Source organism: Cotesia glomerata, linkage group LG1 (assembly GCF_020080835.1).
Source record: "Cotesia glomerata isolate CgM1 linkage group LG1, MPM_Cglom_v2.3, whole genome shotgun sequence".
NCBI classification, from domain to species: domain Eukaryota; kingdom Metazoa; phylum Arthropoda; class Insecta; order Hymenoptera; family Braconidae; genus Cotesia; species Cotesia glomerata.
Window position 1 is genome coordinate 10,925,878 of NC_058158.1, and position 21,480 is coordinate 10,947,357.

Genomic DNA, 21,480 nt, shown 5'->3' on the forward strand with positions numbered 1-21,480 from the left:
AAAAAAAAAAAAAAAATAAAGTACCGTTTAAAGCTGTACCTTTTTTATTCAAACATTTTCTACCGTAAACTTAAATTACACATAATCCATAAATCTTACCCGAAAAAATTTAAAAACCATTGAAGTTATCGACTAAATACTTGTTACCATCAGCACTATTCAATTATCAGTAATGACCAACTCACTATGCATCACACTTAATCTGAATATCTAACTTGCTTGACATGTAGTTAGTTTTCAATAAGGAACCATAAATAATTATTATTTTTACTAAATTTTATAAAAATTATTTTTTTTTATTTTGTTAAAAAATTTTTTAATTAAAGTTTTAAAATTAAACTTTTGGTCTAAATTTTTAGTAAAATATTTTTAAAGTACACATAATTGTTAATTTAGAATTTTAATAAAATTTTTTTTTTTAAATAAAAAGAAAAAAGTTAATATTAATAAAAATATTTTTTTATAAAAAAATTAAATTTCTTTTAATTTTTTACTATTCTTCTTATTTTATTGCACAAAAATTTTTTATAAAAAAATTAAATTTTCTACTATTCTTCTTATTTAACTGCACCAAAATTTTATTTTGTACTAAAAATTAGTACAAATTACTAGATGCAACTTTAAAAATAAAAAAAAAAAAAAATTTTCAAGTGGAATAAAAGATGCACCTTGCGGTGACACGTGTCCAGATCTTTAATCATTCGGATATCATCCCTCTTTTCGACGCCTCGGTCCCTACTACAGTCAAAAAATCACGCCGTAGCTCCCCTGTTTATTCAAAGTTCCGGGTTCCAACAACCGAACACAATTAAACAAGCACTAGGTAAAAGAGGGAGGTACTAATAGCAATTTTGGCCTATGACAGCCGCTCTGGCTGTGGGGAAAAAGAGTGGGGAAAAACTCAGGATTTATGCTATCTAAGCAATACCGAGTATTTAAGCGTTATTCGGGTACAAATTTTTCAATACGTACTACGAAAGCGTACCTGCTTAATCATTGCAAGTAAGAACCTCACTTTTTTCAACGTGGTCTTGCTTTTGTACTTCAAAAGTTCCTTTAGATTTCTATAACAAATCTTCGAAAGTAGAACTTAAATTATTTGTTTAAATTCTTGAATTTTTTGGTGCTTGTGAAGTTTACTAAATAATAATCAACATTAGTGATACTAATGTAAATCCAGCAGCAAATAGGATGGTAATGAGTATTGCATCAATGGAAAAATTTCCTATAAACTATGCTTACCCGCATAACAATTCAAGTCGAGCGCCTAAGCATCATGTAAGGGCTGCTGCTCATCTACCAATAAACGCATCCACGGGGGTTATTGAAGAAACTGACCTCCAAAAAAGCGATACACCTGTTGACCAATATGTAAGTACACTTTAATTATTTTTTCGGGTTTCATTTACTTTTTTTTTATCCACGCATAAGATTTTTATTTTTTTTAATTTTTAATTGGCATTTTTAACATTAAAAATTTTTAATATTAAAAACTTTTAATATTTTTAAACATTGAAAATTTTTAATATTTTTTTACATTAAAAATTTTTAATATCTTTAAACATTAAAAATTTCAAATATTTTTAAACAAAATATTTTTTTTTAATATTTTTTAATATTACAAATTTTTAATATTTTGAAACATTAAAAATTTCAAATATTTTTTAACATTACAAATTTTGAATATTTTTTTACATTAAAAATTTCTAATTGTTTTTAAATATTATAAATTTCTAATATTTTCAAATACTATAAATTTTTAATATCTTTAAACGTTAAAAATTTCATATATTTTTAAACATTAAAATATTTTAAATATTAAAAATTTTGAATATTAAAATATTTAAAATAAATAATCAATAAAAAAATTAATGCGTGGAGAAAATAATAAAAATTTAACTAATAAACCATACTATTAACAGATCAGTATTGTGCATCATGAAGACCGGTTAATCTGCAGAGATATCCCATTGGACGCGTCTTCTTGGTTCAAATTAGTAACGATAGCCAACAACATTCACAACTACAACGTAATCCTGGAACAAGTAGACCGAGGAATCTTACTGAAGGCAAAAAAAGAAATCTTTCCCGGCGAGCCGTTGATGATGTGGTTCGACACTCAATTGCTGATAAAGATGAACATCCCACTGTACCTAGAACCCCAATGCATAGTGCAATCAGACTGTACACCTAATTACAAGTGTCAGCGTTGCGACTGCCTGTTCCCGGATCCGAACCCTCTGAAGATACACATGGCGCTGGACTGCAATAAATTGGACAAGAGTTTCCTCTGGGAAAAGCTGGCCAAAGGATACGTTCCTATTGACCTGGACAATTTCCGGATGAACTTCTCGCCAGCGTTCCAGTATCAATTGCTGCCTCTTCAGCATCAATCTAAAACGATATTGCACGACCTGGAGGTCAAAAGCCCGAGAGTGAGGCCGTCGCAGAAGCACCAGGCGTTGCCACCACCAACAATGAGCTACCCAAGTACAAGGATTGAAATTCCGGCGACGTCGACGGCATTGACAAAAGCCTCGACAAGTTCTTCTGACGAGACCTCGGTGAACGTATCAATGAATTCTTCACTGGAGCTCCGGAAAACGCCGGTCGAATCCACGGGGGTTTCTCACTCAGCGTTCAAGCCTTACCCCCAGCAACACGTTGCCGAAACAATCCCTCAAGATTTGGAATTAATTCCACATAACAAAATAATTTATAATTACCCACCTCAAATCATTCCCTACTTCCAAGCGAACCTCAGAGCGCCCGTATCGATGTTAAATGTCAATACCGAAAAACATGCTGCACAAGTCGAGACCATCGTCAGCAATCTGGGGAAATGTAAGGATGGATATCACTGCTTGTACTGCAATAGAGTCTACTCCAGGAAATACGGATTGAAAATTCATATCAGAACTCACACAGGATACAAACCTCTCAAGTGCAAAATTTGCTTCCGACCTTTTGGAGATCCCAGCAATCTTAATAAGCACATCAGGCTACATGCTGAAGGTGGCGAGACTCCATACAAGTGTGATCTGTGCGAGAAAGTTCTTGTCAGGCGAAGAGATCTTGAACGCCACATGAAATCCAGACATCCTGAGAGCGAATCTGCTTCTTCTCCGTCACCACGTTAGTCTGCAGAAATTCAAAAGACATTGAGAAAAAAAAGTAGTACTCTTGAGAAAATTTTCTTGTTACAAGAATATATTTCGATGTTCTAATTAGCGAATTGTTTAACTCCATTTTAGAGAATCTTCTATTTGTACGAAAAAAAACAATTTAAAATTTATTATCACTTTAAAAAACCATTTAATATCATTAATATCTAATAGAGATATAATATTTAGGTTTTGAATCATTCAAATAATTTATAATTGGATTATTGCTACATCAAAAAGTTCAAAAATCACCCTCTAAAAAATAAGGAGTTAGACAAATTGCTAATTAGACCGTCGATTTTCTTGTCTCAAAAATTGATCGAATTATTTTTGGTTTAATTCAAGTGAAACTATTCGTTTGTTAATCTATCAAAATTAATCCCAATATTTTATTATCATGATACACTGATAGAAGGATTTATTAACTATTAATAATTTAATTTATTTAAAGACAATTATTTAATTTATTAAATTTTAATAAATATTTATTTAGGAGGAAAGTACATTTATTAATAGTTAATAAGTATTTATTAATAGTTAACAAATATTTATTAACAGTTAATAAATATTTTGTTGAGTGAATTTGTTTCGCTTGCAATATCATATGATATGAAGATTGCTTAGAAACAAAAGTCATCTTTATAAATTATTTACATTAATTATATTACATTATAATAACGTTTATTGTAAAATACCAAATTCTATCAAAGCTCATAATTATCTTTTATATTTTTAAATATTAAAAACGTTAATTTATTTAGTGAATTTAATTATTATCACGTATTCTAGCTGTAGGGTTATTATAAAAAATGTCAAAAGAAAATTGCTATTTTTGCTTTTTATTTTAAATAAATAATTGTTAACAGTTAACAAATATTCATTAACCATTAATAAATATTTATTAACAGTTAATAAACTGTACTTAATAATCACTTATTAACTATTAATAAATATTTGTTAACTGTTAACAAATATTTATTAACATTTAATAAATCGTATTTAATAAATAATTTATTCTGTTAATAAATATTTATTAAATCCTATGATGTTAAAAAATCATTTATTAACAGTTAATAAAGTTTATTAAATATAAACAAATCCTTCTATCAGTGTAGATATTGATATTCTTTTATCAAAAAACCACAATTTATTTTAAACGATTCTTGAGCCAAGAAATTTTTTTCTGGACAAAAATTTTTTTTTCTCAGTGTACACTGAAAAAAAAATGAACTTAAATCAAGAAAATAACACCGGCACACAAAAAAAATTAATTAGAATGTGCATTTGACCGGACCTACCTAAGGGTACGTATTTTGGTCCGCTGAATCCGAATTCGAGGTCAGTTTGATCCCTACACCCTCGAAATTTTAAGAAAACTTCAAAAAACCGTAAAAATGATGAAAATTGGCAGTTTTAATGATAAAAAAATTTTTTGGAACTAAACTAAGCGTGATTTTCATGTATTTCGATCCGCTGATTATATATTATATATAAATTATTATATCTACTACATAAATTTTCGCATATATTTCAATGAGGGGTGAGTTGCTGGCGACTTACTTTTGATATTGAAAATTAATTAGGTTATTTATTACTATTTATTTTTATTTTTTAAAATTACTTTAATTTAATTCAAATATTAATTTTTTTTCAAACATCAAATTAAAATTAATATTTTTTTTTAAACTTTATCGGTTCTGAATCCTCGCAATTTTTTATAATAATTTTTTAGTTATATATTTGGTAATTTAAATTGATATTTTTTCTGTTTTCCTGCGACGTTGTCTTAAAATAGAAGAAATATTTATTTAAAAGCCACTTTAATGCGTAAAAGTATTCAGAATCAATTAGTTTATAATTACTAATGCTAGTCATAGATATATGTAATACATTTAGAATAAGAACTATAAATTTGTAAATAAGATTTAGACTTAATAACTCCGTGCCTTATTTTCACAATTAATATATTATTAGTTTTAAGTTTTATAAACAATTTTCAAATTATGGAAATAAATGTTTGTATTTAACCTAATCGAACAAAAATTTAAATTGTTAGAATCTAAGAATACATTTTTAGAATTACTTAAATTTTAAATGAAAATGTTATTACCATCTATTTTTTAACTAGGTAAAATTTTTGTAAATTTGTAATTGTCTATTTTTATGTTTAATGAAAAATCAAATGAGTGAAGATTATATTTTAATAAATTTTATAAGATTTAATAAAATTATACTGTAGTTTCTTTTTTAAAGTCCTTTTTTTAATAAATTTACAATTTTCCTTTCTATCCGGCGCCATTTTGCCGGAATTTTAAGAAGAAACAAACTTTGAGCGCAACAATTTTCTAAAATAGAGTAAATAAGAAGTTTTTTTTATTTTTTTTAAAGTAATTTATATTTTGGATAATTTTAAACTTAAAAAATTATTATTTTTCATAAAATTTGAAATAAATTAAATTAATATTATAAAAGTTTGTAATATATATTAAAATTTTCAAACAAATGATCATAATCGTCATCGATGCATGATCTCACTAGATAATGGTACATAGATTCGTAGGTGAAGTTCTTGGGTACTTTGTCAGAGGGAAATGGTTGCCAAATGTTAGGATAATTTATTTTATAACTCTGCTGTACATTTGGACTTTGATTAAGTGTATTTATGATATTTTGCCATTTCCCTTTGTCAACTGTTGGGTCCACTGGTACATGATTCCTAATTGCATTTTTAACTCTGAAAATATTTTATATATTATGTCGTATTAAACATTTTTTTTCTGATAAAAAATTACTAAAAAAATTTACATTTATATTTGTCTAATTAATAATGTCATGTATAACCTATAAACATTAATGACTTAATTCATTAATTACTTCCGCAAGTCTTACCTATGTTAAATAAAATATATTTTCAATTATTACAAATTAATTAACATTATTAATAAGAATAAAATTGTAAATATTAATTTCTTTTTTTAAATTTTTAGATAGTAAACAAATGTCAATGTCTAACCTCTCGATTAGCTCACTTTTTTTCCCTTTTTGCGGACGCCCATGACATTTTAGCCACCTTTTTAATTGTTCACAATTATGAGCTTCGACTGAATCATAAATAAGTGAAGCACCGTCGATGGTTTTTTCGAACAATTCATTTCTTTGTGGAGATATTATTCCTTGCCCAGCCATTGTTGATGAAAACAGTACGAATTTTTTGAATTACCGCCGTTTCGACATGGCGGCTACGCCTGCGCTCGTCTTATGATGAAAAGCCCTCTTGATGATTTGGAGTTTAATAATTAAATTAAATGTTCTATTGTAGTGATAGGTTATGATAAAATAATTTTAAATTAATTTTAATAATTATAACATAAAAATGACGTTATATCATTTTGGTAATTGTGTAGCACTAGTTTATGTGCCATACTACTTAACATATAAATATTCTGGGCTGTAAGTACAAAAAAACATTAACTTATTTACATGATATTAAAATCAGCAGGTAACTAACAATTTTTATAATTTTTATAATAGTTAAATAATTATAAAGGATATTTAATAAAAAAATTCTGAATTTTTTTAAATATCTTTTTTATTAAGATTTAACTAATTAATATGAAAATTATTAGATGTTTTAATTTAGTATCATTTATTTTAATTTAATTTTTAAATTACAAATAAATTTTACAGATCAGAATACGGAGCATTTTGGAAATGCATTCAAGCAGGTGGTATTTATATATTTACTCAACTTGTAAAAATGTTAGCACTTGCAACATTTTTCCCTACTGCTGACAACATTAGTCAGGATGGCTTTGACATTTTTGGGGTACGTATTTAATAAAATAATTCTAAAATTAGCCGATATTCAACAATTTTTAATTTTTTTAGCCATAATTTATTTATTAAAAAAATTCTTAAAATTACTAAATATCTGCTCAATTAATTTTCATTTTTTGTATTAATTAATTAACAAAAAAAAAATTGCACATATAATTTTTCAAGTCTTTTAAATGCGAAATTTTTGAGTAATAATTTTTTCAATAAAAAGAAATTATAAAAATTTTCAGATATCGGCTGATTAAATTTTTATTTTAATAAAATTTAATACAATTTAATTTAATTTATTACAATTGACTCCAGGAATTTTGGAAATACTCAATAGACTTAGCAGACCTAGTAGGATTATTGGTAGTCCTAAAAGGAATCCCCGGAAAAGGCCACGCCAAAGTATTGACAGCAGGAATCGGCTGGGCTGGAGCGGAAGTTCTTTTAACAAGATTCCTACTCCTGTGGATAGGAGCACGAGGAGCCGAATTCGACTGGAAATATATCCAGAAATGTTTGGAATCGAATATATCTCTTGTACAACACATAACAACCGCAACATTAGTCTGGCTGTGGTCGCGACATGATTTGAAGAAAAGCTTGATCCCGCTGGTGATCAGCATGCTGCTGTTAACCGTATACAGACCATTAATATTAGACTTATTAGCTTCTTTGTTACTCGCTGGACCTTGGTCATCACTGCTCATCAAAGCGGTGACGACTCTCTTCATAGGCGGAATCACCCTTCATATCTACGCTGGTCTAGCTAAATCCATCGGAATTTTTTAAGTATTAAATTTAATTCTTTTAAAATTTTTCACTGCCTTTAATTTTTTCCTTGTAATTATTTCTTTACTATTTAAACATAAATCATCTAATTGTCAAATTTACTTTTTAAGATTGTAATAAAAATTAGAAATTTACTTCTAGATAATTTATTTTTGACAATCGTAAGCTTGATAATAAATTGTTTAATTATTATTTTCAAAAAGGGTATCTTAATAAAAATAAAATTTATTTAATAAAAATTTTTTATTATTTAATATGGAGAATATTCAAGTAGAAAACACAGAGATAACATAAAGCAACATTAAATGATCAAAACGATCGTTTAAACAATGAAAATATTTTGGGGTGAAAATAACTCAACTTTATAACTATAAATATAAATATTTTTATGAAGTTGAACACTGATGGCCTTCCATATCGTCATCAGATTGACTATTACTATTTCTGCTGCTATTTGAATCGCTTGAGGAATCTGAATTGTCCCCGTATGACCGATCGTTTGCTGCTCTTCGAGCTGCTGAGGCTCCTTGAATTCCTCCTAATCGACTACTTACTCTGAAGCGACGGTATCTACTGATATGACGAAGAAATACTGCAAGCATTCGTGAATCAAATGGATCTGGTTCACGAGTTATATCATCTGCGCGTCTTTTCATATTAGTTTTAACACACTGAAACATTTAATTTTTTTTTTCATTAATTTTATTTTTTTTTTAACTTTTAGTTATTAAAATTTTATTTTTTAAGTATCAATAATTTTAATTTATACAAAAAAAGACTTACAACATCTAAATCTTTCATCGCGGGTGGCAATCCACTAGTAGGAGCCCAAATTTTAACATCGTTATCAAGACCACTAGTCGCTAACATTGGTACAAATGGATGTGGTTCCAAGCGATTAATCTGTGAATGTTTGATTAATTAATATTCTTTCAATATATTAATATATAATAATTTAACAATAATCCTACCACTCCTTGATCATCTCCCTGCATCCATTGAACGATAGCTTCAGAATTTTTATCCCAGAAGAAAATATTTCCGCAGTCAGACCCGGAGACAATAAACTCACTTTTGGGTCCAAAGAAATTGACGCTTTTAACAGTTGCGCTATTACGATGACCCTCGTATTTATGAGCGTAGTCTCGAGTTGGATTTGGTGAAACAGTATCGAACAAATAAATATCATCGTCATTGTAAGATGTAACTATTTCTGTTCCATTGTAATTATACACTGCTGATGTTACATATGCTGTTTGTCCGTCTATAGGCTGGATAAAAAAATAATTTAAATGATAAAATAACAAATTAATTATAAAAAAAATCAAATAATAAATGTATTTTTTAAAAAAATAATTTTCTAGATCTAGTTTATTATTAAAAAATTTTCATGTTTGGCAATAAAAAAATAACAAATAAAAAATTACCATGTTTCTCGGACATAATTTTTGAACAGGTTCTTGAACTCTTCGTCTGTCAAATATTTTAACACTCTGAGAACGACCGCCCACGCAAAAATATTGACTGTCACGTGGATTTATATGAATAGTATAAAGCATCGTATGATTGCCATCTTCCTTGACTGTCATCAACCTGCAGCGAAAAAAAGATTATCAGTAAGTTAAAAAATAAACTTATCAAAAAAATATTACCTAGTTGATTTTTCAACACGAATATCTATCGACAGTACTTTTCCATCGTCCCCAACAGACAGAATGTTGTAAGGATTATCAGAATGAGTCGCGAGTCTTCTCGCTTCCTCGCGATGACTGGCCAGCTTTTTATGTACATTTGTATTTAAATCTAGCAGTCTGACTTGACCATCACGAGCACAAGTTACAATGTACGACTCGTAGTCAATCGGTAACCATTTAGCTTCAAAGACATTCAATGAATGTCCGGTTTCGAAGACACCCCGCTTTTTTCCGGACGCCCAGTCCCAGACGATAACTTGCAAGTCGTCTGAGCCACTAGCCAGCTTAGTTCCGTCTTCACTGAAGTTTAATGCGTTAACACAACCCTAAAATTCATTAATAATAATTAAATCATTAATTAATTATAAATAATAATAATAATAATAATTAAAAATTTAATTAATATATTTTTTATACGAACCTCGTGTCCGTCTAACTTGTGCATTAATTCCAACCTCTGTACAGTGTGCAAAGAACCATAGAATCTTCGATTAAAGAACCTATTATTACCAATCTCACGATTTATCATCTCTGGTACCATAAACCACTTTGGCTTTGGTTTTACTTTGGTCAATACTTCCGGTACTTCCATGCTTATTTCTTCTTCGCTGGCTGTTGACCATTCATCAGAGTCACCTTCTAAATTAAAATAAAAAATAAATAATTATTATTGTCCATAATTATTTATAATAATTTAAAACAAAAAATATGATAAAATACATGGCATTTAAGTTAACAGTCACTTGATAATTTATTAATTTTATTTAACAAATAAATTTTTCTGAAAAATTATTTTTAAAAAAATTAAATTTATAATTTAAAAAAATTTTTACAATTCAATTTTTTTGCCATAATTTAATTATTAAAAAAAATTCTAAAAATTATTAAATATCTGATAATTTTAAGAATTTTTTTTAACAAATAAATTATAGCAAAAAAAATTTGATCTTTAGAATATCTACATAATTAAAAGTGCAATTTTTAAAAAATAATTTTTTATAATTAGTTTATTTTAAAAGAAAAAAATAAATAAATACACTACCTTTTACACTATCTATAACTTTATCACTATCATCAGAATTAGAATTCCTTTCGGGATCTTGGTTGGAATTTTTACTCGTGTTTTCAGGATCAACAACATTATGAGACTCATCATCAACCGAGGAGTCCAATTCCTGTGAACTAGAGTTAGAATCTCGTGCTTTTTTCCCAGACTTACTGTCAGAATCATCATTATTATCAGAATTTTTTCTGTAATGCCGTTTCTTTAATTTAGACTTGGGTTTTTGGATTTTTGCATGACTGCAGCTTGGCAAATTTTTATCAGCACCCGAACACTCGGGACTTTTATTATTTTCACTCAAAGGATTCCCAGAGCTTGCATTATCCAATATATCTGCAAAAAAAATCAAATAAGTTCAATCTTCTACCTAAAATATAAAAATTAAAATACCTTCCACTGGATTGTCATTCGGCACATTATTATCATGATTTTCCAACGAGCCATTGACATTTGCAGGCTTGTATTTTTTCTCTAGAGGCTCATTGTCTGTTCTACAATCCTCACTATCAATCTTATTATTGTCATCATCACATTTTTCGAGATTTTTCTCGATTGCATTGTCGCAATCCATTGATAAATTATTAATGACAATTTCTCCGATTGAATTATCATCGGTTTTATTTTCAACTTCCATGTTTGTCAAATTTTCATTCACAGTCTCATCACAAAATTCGGTATTTTTATTTTTATCTTCCTTGACATTTTTATTCACCAGGTCTTTATCGTTGTCCATGATTATTGTAATTATTTTATCATTATATTCCTCTTTTTTTTTTATTTAAACCTGCCGGATAAATAAATTATTAACTTTTCAAAAGTTTAATCCTTTTTAAGTGACAAAAAATTAACCAAAAAATTATTAATATTTTTTATACATACAAATTAAATTTTTTTACTTAATATTTTATTATACAAAATAGCACCAGGATAATTTTTATTGAAACAACTGTTATTATTCCAAGAATATTAACTTGATTATTTATTTGCGTTTTGTAAATTATTGAAGGGTTAAAGTAAAGACTTTCTTATATTGGATTAGCAAGAACAATGTGAACATTTACGTAAAAAAAATATTTTGTGTTTACAAAACTTCGGTAATGCTCAGTGTAGTTCTCTGTTTTATTGACAGGTGTCTCTCTCTGAGAATTTCTAACTTACCAACCTTTTTTTGACACATTCTCCCTGATAGCCAGAGTTTCAGACCAACCAAGTTGGTGTCAGATAGTTGCCACCAACTTAGCGACAACTTGCGGTCAACTTTCGAATTTGTAACTGTTGGCGTCAAGTTAGCGACAAGTTTCTGAGAAACAAATAATAGTTTAAAAAAACTAAAAACACGCTTTTTATAGAAAACCAAACTAAAAAATAGAAAATAAATTTAAATTAAGAATAGTGTTAAAAATTTCAATAAATATAAATTAATAATAGTGTAAATAAAAAAAATGTATTTTATTTTAAAAAAAGCGTGAGGTGCATGGTGTCAATAGTTATAAATATTTTATTGACAGATATGAGTAGAGTGATTATCATTTTGATAATATCTTAAAAAGCACCCCACGCTTTTTAAAATAAAATACATTTTTTTATTTACACTATTATTAATTTATATTTATTGAAATTTTAACACTATTCTTAATTTAAATTTATTTTCTATTTTTAGTTTGGTTTTCTATAAAAAGCGTGTTTTTAGTTTTTAAACTATTATTTATTTTTACTTGTTAGTTTGGTTTTATTTATAAAAGCGTGATTTTTAGTTTTTTAAACTATTATTTGTTGATTATCAAAAATATTCAGGCGCGCAAATTACCCACGGAGAGTTACATACTGACATACTGACATACTGGAATACAAGTGAAGCTAATAAAAAAATAATTATTTATAAATATTATAAATACGGGGAATCAGAGTTCGATTTCGGAGAGGGAGCCTGAGAAACGGCTACCAGAACCAAGGAAGGCCGCAGGCGCGCAGATTACCCACGGAGAGTTACTGACATACTGACAAACTGACATACAAGTGAAGCTAATATAAAGCGTGTAATAAATAAATAATAGTTTAAAAAACTAAAAACACGCTTTTTATAGAAAACCAAACTAAAAATAGAAAATAAATTTTAATAAATTTAAATTAAGAATAGTGTTAAAAATTTCAATAAATATAAATTAATAATAGTGTAAATAAAAAAATGTATTTTATTTTAAAAAAGCGTGGGTGCTTTTAAGATATCAAAATGATAATCACTCTACTCATATCTGTCAATAAAATATTTATAACTATTGACACCATGCACCCCACGCTTTTTAAAATAAAATACATTTTTTATTTACACTATTATTAATTTATATTTATTGAAATTTTTAACACTATTCTTAATTTAAATTTATTAAAATTTATTTTCTATTTTTAGTTTGGTTTTCTATAAAAAGCGTGTTTTAGTTTTTTAAACTATTATTTATTTTACTTTTAGTTTGGTTTATTTATAAAAGCGTGATTTTTTAGTTTTTTTAAACTATTATTTGTTGATTATCAAAAATATTCAGGCGCGCAAATTACCCACGGAGAGTTACATACTGACAAACTGACATACAAGTGAAGCTAATATAAAGCGTGTAAAAACCTACGGAGGAAAACACCTGGTTTCGAAATATAACTTCGGGATGGTCATCAGAGGATTCCGGGTTGATGTACGGGTTTATCTGTGCCATTCCCGATGAAAACCTACGGAGGAAAACACCTGGTTTCGAAATATAACTTCGGGATGGTCATCAGAGGATTCCGGGTTGATGTACGGGTTTATCTGTGCCATTCCCGATGAAAACCTACGGAGGAAAACACCTGGTTTCGAGATATAACTTCGGGATGGTCATCAGAGGATTCCGGGTTGATGTACTGGTTTATCTGTGCCATTCCCGATGAAAACCTACGGAAGAAAACACCTGGTTTCGAGATATAACTTCGGGATGGTCATCAGAGGATTCCGGGTTGATGTACGGGTTTATCTGTGCCATTCCCGATGAAAACCTACGGAGGAAAACACCTGGTTTCGAGATATAACTTCGGGATGGTCATCAGAGGATTCCGGGTTGATGTACGGATTTATCTGTGCCATTCCCGATGAAAACCTACGGAGGAAAACACCTGGTTTCGAGATATAACTTCGGGATGGTCATCAGAGGATTCCGGGTTGATGTACGGGTTTATCTGTGCCATTCCCGATGAAATCCTACGGAGGAAAACACCTGGTTTCGAAATATAACTTCGGGATGGTCATCAGAGGATTCCGGGTTGATGTACGGGTTTATCTGTGCCATTCCCGATGAAAACCTACGGAGGAAAACACCTGGTTTCGAGATATAACTTCGGGATGGTCATCAGAGGATTCCGGGTTGATGTACGGATTTATCTGTGCCATTCCCGATGAAAACCTACGGAGGAAAACACCTGGTTTCGAGATATAACTTCGGGATGGTCATCAGAGGATTCCGGGTTGATGTACGGGTTTATCTGTGCCATTCCCGATGAAATCCTACGGAGGAAAACACCTGGTTTCGAGATATAACTTCGGGATGGTCATCAGAGGATTCCGGGTTGATGTACGGGTTTATCTGTGCCATTCCCGATGAAAACCTACGGAGGAAAACACCTGGTTTCGAGATATAACTTCGGGATGGTCATCAGAGGATGACTAGGAAGGTCATCACCTGGGTTCTAGGTTGATAATAATCAAAATTTAAATAATATCATTATGGTAGTCTCTTTATGCGAAGGAGAGTTACATACTGACAAACTGACAAACTGACAAACTGACAAACTGACAAACTGACAAACTGACAAACTGACAAACTGACAAACTGACAAACTGACAAACTGACAAACTGACAAACTGACAAACTGACAAACTGACAAACTGACAAACTGACAAACTGACAAACTGACAAACTGACAAACTGACAAACTGACAAACTGACAAACTGACAAACTCACAAACTGACAAACTGACAAACTGACAAACTGACAAACTGACAAACTGACAAACTGACAAACTGACAAACTGACAAACTGACAAACTGACAAACTGACATACAAGTGAAGCTAATAATAATAATAAAAAGCGTGTAAAAAGAGCCCAATCTAACTGCCGCAATATGTCGCCAAATTTCTTGAGAAACTTGTCGTCAACTTGGTGTGAAAAAGTTTCAGAAGCAACTTTTTGTCGACAACTTGGTGAACAAGTTGACATCAACCGAGTTCATTTCCAAGAGTTGCCGCCAACTTGGTGACAAGTTGCGGCAGTAGATTGACAGAAAGTTGCGGCCAACTTGGCTATCAGGGCTTTATTTTTTATTAATTACAAAAAAAAGTTTATAACACAAAAACTATTAATTAATTGTTTATAAAAAATTATTTCTTTTTTAAATTAGCCTTAAAGTGATGAAGTGTCAAATAAATTGTGGTTTTTAATAATTAAAAATAACTATAGATCAGCTGGTAAGGATCTAACAGATCTATAGTATGTAAAATATAATAATAATAATAACAGTTTTTATAAATATGCATTCAACCAATTTGTACTAAAGAAACTTTTTCACTTTCTATAATGTAAAATTTATTATTTTAATTAAAATTTACACAAATAATTATAAATTAAAGTATTTAAACATGTGAGAGTTGAAAAAATATTATTGTTTATGTGTTAACAATTGAAATTTTGTGTAGAAAGTAATTTCAAATGTAATATTAAAAATGACAATCATTGTTATTAATTGTTGCTCATGCTTCTAATCACTTATTGACACTAATTGATTTACAAACATGTTATTGAAATGAAATAAAATAAAAAATTGTAAGTATATTTAAGAAATAAAAATTAATTTAGCAGATATTAAATAATTTTTCTAATAAATAAATTACTGGATAAAAAAAAAATTGACGTTTAGAAAATTTAATGGATTAAAAATGCAATTTTTTGGAACAAATTTTTTTGTTAAATAAAATTAAAAAATATCCGTGACAGCTAACTTTAATATCATGTTTAAGAAAAATTTGTATAAAAATTAATTTATCAAATTTAACAAATGAATTATGGAGTAAAAATTATCATGTAGAAATTTTTAAAAATTAAAAATGCAATTCTTTAATAATAATTTTATTTAACAAATTTATTTATTAAATAAATATTCAACTATTTATTTTAATATCAAAATTTTTATTAAACATATAAAATTTTATAATTAAATACTTAATCATTTTTTTGATAGCCTCAACAATTGTGCAATAAAAAAAATGTTTAATAAACAAGAAGAAATAATTACTCGAGCATAATGTACCTGCGTTCATTAAAAAGGAAGCTGATCTTCTTTTTAGGATTTCTCATAGGATTTATAATTACACTCTACTTAGCTTCTATTTTCAACAATTGTAATTACAAAGACTGCCATGGTAAGTCATGGAAATTAAAAAATAAAAACACATATGTAGCAAATAAAAAATTGACGATGCGTGGTATGAAATCATCACATCAAAACATCAATTTACCAGAAGACAATTTAATTGAAGACCCTCAAAAAATTAAGTACCAAAAATGGCTGAGAGGATATAATATAACTCTATCAAAAATCAACTTGGACCATCAATACTACGGATCATTATTTGAGCGTAATTATACATCATCTTCACTAGAGTCAGATTGGTTAAAGTCAAAAGTAAACATTGTATGCGTAGTATTTGTTGAAAAAATAAAACTAGCCAAAGCGATTTATAATACATGGAGTAAAAATTGCAACAAGGTGTATTTTTTTTCCCACAAGGTCACCGATAACGGCAGCGATCCATCGATAGTAAAATTATCGGTAAAAATTACGTCATCATGGCAACTACTTTGTGAATCATTGCACCACGTATGGAAGTCTTCAAATGACTCATTGCAATGGTTAATTATTATCAAGGACGATACTATGATATTACTAGAAAATTTAAGGTACTACGTCGCTCCACTGGACTTCAATGATGGCCATTATTTGGGACACCCGGTTGTTTTATGGGGCCAAGCTTACAATGTCGCCCAAGCTGGCTATGTTTTGAGCAGAAGAGCTGTTGAAAAAATAATTAGTCACTTTAATACTCATGAAAAATGCTTGGCGGGTGGTAAATATTGGAAACAAGAAGACTACTATCTCGGCAAACATTTAGCAGCTTTGAATATTCAACCTTCTGATACCAGAGATTATAAACTAAGGGATATATTTCATGGCTATCCATTACAAACTCTTCTGTGGGGCTTGAATAAATTAGGAAATTATTTTACAAGAGCAGTATATCCTGGAGGAGACTGCTGCTCTCCAAGGTCGGTTACATTCAGTGCTCCTGATGCAGAACAATTGTATACTATCAATTACTACCTTTATCACTTGTTTGTACACAATAGAGGAGGTATTTATGGAAATAAACCTGCTCCTACGCCAGTACCTGAACAAGAGGTATGTTTCTTCTTTATAATACTAAAGTTAGCCGACGTTTATAATTTTTTAATTTCATTTATTAAATTGGAACAAAAAAATATTTTCTAAAAATTGCACTTAAAGTTTATCCAGTTTTTTACAAATGAAATTTTTTTTCTTATCTTTTTGTTATAATTTTTTTAATAAAAATTTTTAGATGTCTGTTAACTTAATTTTCATTTCTTCTTTACATCTATTTTATTTTAAATTAATTATCTGGAATTTATAAAAGCCATTTATTTTAGGTTTGGAAATTAGCATTGAAAGACGAGTTTAACATTACTTATTTTGATAATATTACTAATGAAGTATACTACAAAATTTGGAGGTTTAAATATGTTGACCCAATGAACTTGAAGCTTATGAATAATAAGGAGTATATCAATGGGTCGGATATTTTTGAAGCGCTTTGGAGTAAACAAGAATCTGAAAGAGTTAAGCATAATTAATTGAATCATTTATTTTTACAGTATTAATATTGTTAGAAGAAAAATATAGATATTAACATATATATAGATGATAATTGTGTTTTGATATTTTTAAGAATTTTTAATGTCCATTTATCCGTCCGATTAGTGAGTATTTGTAGAAACATTGAAATTAATATATTTTTTTTTGTTTTAATAAAATAGTTTATTTTATTTAGTGTTAATATTATTTATTTTTTCAAAAATAAAATTTATTGAATGCTCTTTTATTTTCAAAATGTGACATTCCTGTAATAAAATAATTTTATAAGTTGATAATGCTTGTAGAACTGATAAGAACTCAAAAGACGTCAATATTACAAATTTTGTAGTCAATTTTATTTTATTTTTTGTTGAAAAAATATCTAGAAAATTTTATCAAAAGTATAAAAGTATTTTTTAAAATTCATAAAAATATTAATAACTTTTTTTCTTCACAGTTGATAAATATAAAAAAATTTCATTCTGAAAATCAAAAAATGAAATTTTTCTGAATTAAATTTTTAACTTTAATTAAAAATTTGTTTTTGTCATTTTAATTATTTTTACTGTAGTAATTAATTAATCGATCAGCTTCTCTAAACCCAGTTTCAATAGCACCATGAACCATGCCGTAATGAGAAGTAGTTGCTTCACCAGCAAATTGCAAAACCTGCAAAAAAAATATTCAAATTATTTTCCAAAAAACTTCACACTATCTTTCTCATATAAATATCGTCATTAAAATATTCACCGGCTTGTCGGATTTCATGATTGGATCAACGAAATCTTCAGTATGAGGACCAGATACGTCTGTTTGTAATCCGTAGAAGGTATAAACCCCAAGGAAATTTTCATTGGTGTTCCAAAAACTCCTGAAGAAAAACCATTAATTAATTTTACTTTAAAAAAACAAAAAGTACCAAATTATACCTCTTGATAATTTTAGGCTCCGTGAGGTTGTAAGCTTTTCCAAAAAACCGCGTCATAAATTCTTTAACTTGTTCTTGAAAGATTTCTTCCGGCAGCGTTTCCATTTCTCTTATATAAGGCCCAGTGACCCAAAATAAGAGCAATTTCGGTTTGTGTTCCACTCGTATTCCCGAAGAAATTCCAAGCAGCCATCTCTTTTGTGGCTGAAGAAAAAAAAATCTTTTTATTATATAAAATTATATATAAAATTAAAATACAATTCATACATCATCTTCTATTTCTTTTCTATCTTCTTCAGTCCACAAAATTCCCCTCGCATGAACTGGATCATTTAACCACCAAGGATTTTCATAGTAAAGAATTATTTTAGCCGTGCTTCCAAAAGAGAGATTCTAAAATAAAAATATCTTAGTGTTAAAATACTTTTTTTATAAATCCAACAAAAAAATTACCTTAATTGCATTATGTTTCTTTTCAGGTAATTTTGGATTAAATAGTGTGTCGATATTCTTCTGAAGAACTCCTAAAGACACTGTAACTATTACATGGTCAGCCAAGTATTCTTCTTTATTAGCAGTGATTACTTTTACAGGAGTTTCTTCATATTTTATCTCAGTAACTTTTGTATTAAACTTTGTTATATTCTTCACAGGTAATTCTTCCTCCGGATTCGGATATTTTTTCTAAAATAATAACTTTTTTTTAATATTAATATTTTTAATTACACAAAAAAAAAAAAAAATTAACTTGAATCAGAAAAAAATTTTTTGAACCAAGAAAATAATTTTGAAGAGTTTAATTGTTTTGAATTAAGACGAAAAATTTTTTAGTTTAAGAATTTTTCAACTCAAAAAAAGATAAAATTCTTCAAAATTATTTACTTGATTCAATTAAATTCTTTTTTCTGTGTATAAAAAGATATTAGTTTTAATTTTAATTTATTTAGTTATAAAAAAAGAATATAAACCATAAGTATGTCCAAAATAGTAGTGTAAGTTCTTTCCTTCCAATTAATTACCGGATCTCCTGGAATATTGTCATAAAATCGAACCCCTTTCGCTGAAACTTCGTTCCAAGTAGCTCCGCCATGTTCAGACATTTTTAACATGTTTAAAAAGTGCATCAGCGGTCCATACAAACTTGTAGGGATTTCTGGATGAGCTTTTACGTATTTATTTATTCTAAAAATAAAGAAGAAATAGATGAAGAATATACAATTGGAATTCTAAATAAAAATTTACTCTTTTTCTGCAAGTTCTCCATAAGAGCCAGTTGTATTCTCCGTTACAGAATCTTCTTCATTTTGTAAATACTTAATCAAGGGATCAAATATCTCAGAGGGTATTTCTTCTCCATTAGAATCGAAAAGTTTTAAAACGAAGCTTAATTCTTTATGATCAGCCGATCTTTCTAGAAGTCCCAACGGAGAAGCTAACTCAAATGCGACGTTGTTCTTCTCACCAACAACCCATTCACCTCCTATGTCCACTAAATATTCACCTGAAGAATACAATTAATAATAATGCCTTAAGCTTGTAATAAAAATAAAGAAGAATAATATTATTATTACCTATTTTAATAGAGCAAACTCTTCCTCCGATTCGATTTTCCGCTTCGAGAATTGTAATATTATTGAATCCATTCTGAAGCAATCTTGAAGCTGCTGCGACTCCTGATGCACCAGCACCGATAATTACAATTTTAGGAGACATTTCTTCAGCGGTTAACACATGAGTTATCAAGTGTAATAAGACCAGGAGTCTTGCTGCCATTGGAGTTAATTTAATTCAACTATTATACAGTTTGAAGTTTTGAAAGTCAACTAAATAAATTTAAAGAGTGTTAAATTGCTTAGGCTATTCAAACTCCTCAGTTTAGATTATTTTTAATCTATTTAGATAAACTTTCATGGCCTTTAGCCTCTCAAGCCCATTAGCGTCAATTTACTATTCATCAATTTAAATTAACAGAATATTAATTTAATTAAATCTTAATTCTAATGTAATAAATTATTGATTTTTATTATTTAACAAATAAATTATTTTTTAAGTATTTAAAATTTTAAACAGCAGGTGTTAATTTATAATTATCAATCAATAAATTAAAATTATCAATTTTAGTTTGTTGTTATGTAAAAAAAATTAATTTAGGGAAATTAATTGATTTTACATTTAAATTATTTATTGTGTTTAAGTATTCGGTCCTAGCGTGTTAGGCTAATAGACCGGGAACTTCCGAGTTTCTATTTATTGAGAATGATAGGTTTGTTGTTGAATAAATTGGACGTTGAATAATTTTAATACATATATTGTTTAAATCAAAAATTAATATCATTAGTTAATTAAAATTATTACACAGTGATTCAAAGTTAACTTTTTCTTTCATATAACGATTTTACGATATTATTAAATTCACAAATATTAGTTATTTAAAATGTACCTGATAAAAATGATGAACTTTGTTGATTTGACTTACTCTTTAGATTTAATTCACTTCATAATTATACTTTTAATTTTACAATCTTTTATTCGTTATTCGGTAAATTTAACACGTGGTCTATTCAGACTTATTAAAACTTTAGGTGATGTTAACACTAGGACGTCAGGACAACGAGAGAGATTTTCTTGTGAAAATTGTAAGGTGTCGAATTTTAGGGCGTTACTAATTTCCACTCATTGGGGGAACCAAATGTCTAATTATTTGTCTATTGTCTTGGGCCCTTACCCTCTCTCTTAAGTTGTTCAAAAATATCGCATGAGTCCCCTCTACTTGGGTCAGAGTGCAATATAGTTTTCTTACTTACTCTTATGTTCTATTAAACATCTATGTGTTTGTGTATACGTAAGCGCATTTACGTATAGACAAAGACAAAGATAAAATACATTTGTACTGTTTAACAATAATTTATTCATTTAAATCGAATAAATAGATATGTACTTGATTCTAGCATCTCTTACGTTTTTTGAATTTAATTATTTATTTGTAGAAATACTTCTGTTTTATCATTTTATAAATTTGTTGCATTATTTTAGAATTTCATTATTTAATATTTGTTTATTTTAAATTGTT

At 28.4% G+C, this 21,480-nt stretch overlaps 5 protein-coding genes across 6 annotated transcripts; 3 read left to right on the forward strand and 2 right to left on the reverse strand.

Moving 5' to 3' along the window:
* The first annotated feature begins 1,161 nt into the window (after window positions 1–1,161).
* LOC123262633 (zinc finger protein 808-like) lies at window positions 1,162–3,152 on the forward strand. The gene is made up of 2 exons (XM_044724918.1): window positions 1,162–1,371; window positions 1,923–3,152. The coding sequence occupies exons 1-2, from the start codon at window positions 1,192–1,194 to the stop codon at window positions 3,138–3,140; spliced, it is 1,398 nt and encodes a 465-aa protein (XP_044580853.1). The 5' UTR covers window positions 1,162–1,191; the 3' UTR covers window positions 3,141–3,152.
* Window positions 3,153–6,440: 3,288 nt separating this feature from the next.
* On the forward strand, window positions 6,441–7,853 carry LOC123262641 (transmembrane protein 147). Its single transcript, XM_044724931.1, has 3 exons — window positions 6,441–6,614; window positions 6,852–6,990; window positions 7,305–7,853. Exons 1-3 carry the CDS (start codon window positions 6,538–6,540, stop codon window positions 7,776–7,778), a joined length of 690 nt encoding a protein of 229 aa, XP_044580866.1. The 5' UTR covers window positions 6,441–6,537; the 3' UTR covers window positions 7,779–7,853.
* A 149-nt stretch (window positions 7,854–8,002) lies between these two features.
* Window positions 8,003–11,606, reverse strand: LOC123262645 (DDB1- and CUL4-associated factor 8-like). Of its 2 annotated transcripts, none has more exons than XM_044724956.1 (9): window positions 11,415–11,606; window positions 10,926–11,319; window positions 10,515–10,868; window positions 9,894–10,108; window positions 9,431–9,798; window positions 9,206–9,371; window positions 8,750–9,049; window positions 8,562–8,681; window positions 8,003–8,449 (listed from the first exon to the last, which is right to left on the reverse strand). In XM_044724956.1, the coding sequence occupies exons 2-9, from the start codon at window positions 11,266–11,268 to the stop codon at window positions 8,165–8,167; spliced, it is 2,151 nt and encodes a 716-aa protein (XP_044580891.1). In that variant the 5' UTR covers window positions 11,269–11,319; window positions 11,415–11,606; the 3' UTR covers window positions 8,003–8,164. The 2 variants fall into 2 exon arrangements, with proteins under 2 accessions (XP_044580891.1, XP_044580881.1); XM_044724946.1 differs by having other exon boundaries at window positions 9,894–10,111; window positions 11,415–11,602.
* Window positions 11,607–15,207: 3,601 nt separating this feature from the next.
* LOC123275420 (glycoprotein-N-acetylgalactosamine 3-beta-galactosyltransferase 1-like) lies at window positions 15,208–17,673 on the forward strand. Its single transcript, XM_044743534.1, has 3 exons — window positions 15,208–15,378; window positions 15,794–17,011; window positions 17,278–17,673. The coding sequence occupies exons 2-3, from the start codon at window positions 15,857–15,859 to the stop codon at window positions 17,479–17,481; spliced, it is 1,359 nt and encodes a 452-aa protein (XP_044599469.1). The 5' UTR covers window positions 15,208–15,378; window positions 15,794–15,856; the 3' UTR covers window positions 17,482–17,673.
* A 344-nt stretch (window positions 17,674–18,017) lies between these two features.
* Window positions 18,018–20,233, reverse strand: LOC123275419 (protein anon-37Cs-like). The gene is made up of 8 exons (XM_044743533.1): window positions 19,982–20,233; window positions 19,653–19,911; window positions 19,379–19,592; window positions 18,864–19,094; window positions 18,678–18,803; window positions 18,412–18,614; window positions 18,233–18,353; window positions 18,018–18,151 (listed from the first exon to the last, which is right to left on the reverse strand). The coding sequence occupies exons 1-8, from the start codon at window positions 20,181–20,183 to the stop codon at window positions 18,035–18,037; spliced, it is 1,473 nt and encodes a 490-aa protein (XP_044599468.1). The 5' UTR covers window positions 20,184–20,233; the 3' UTR covers window positions 18,018–18,034.
* Between the last annotated feature and the right edge of the window lie 1,247 nt (window positions 20,234–21,480).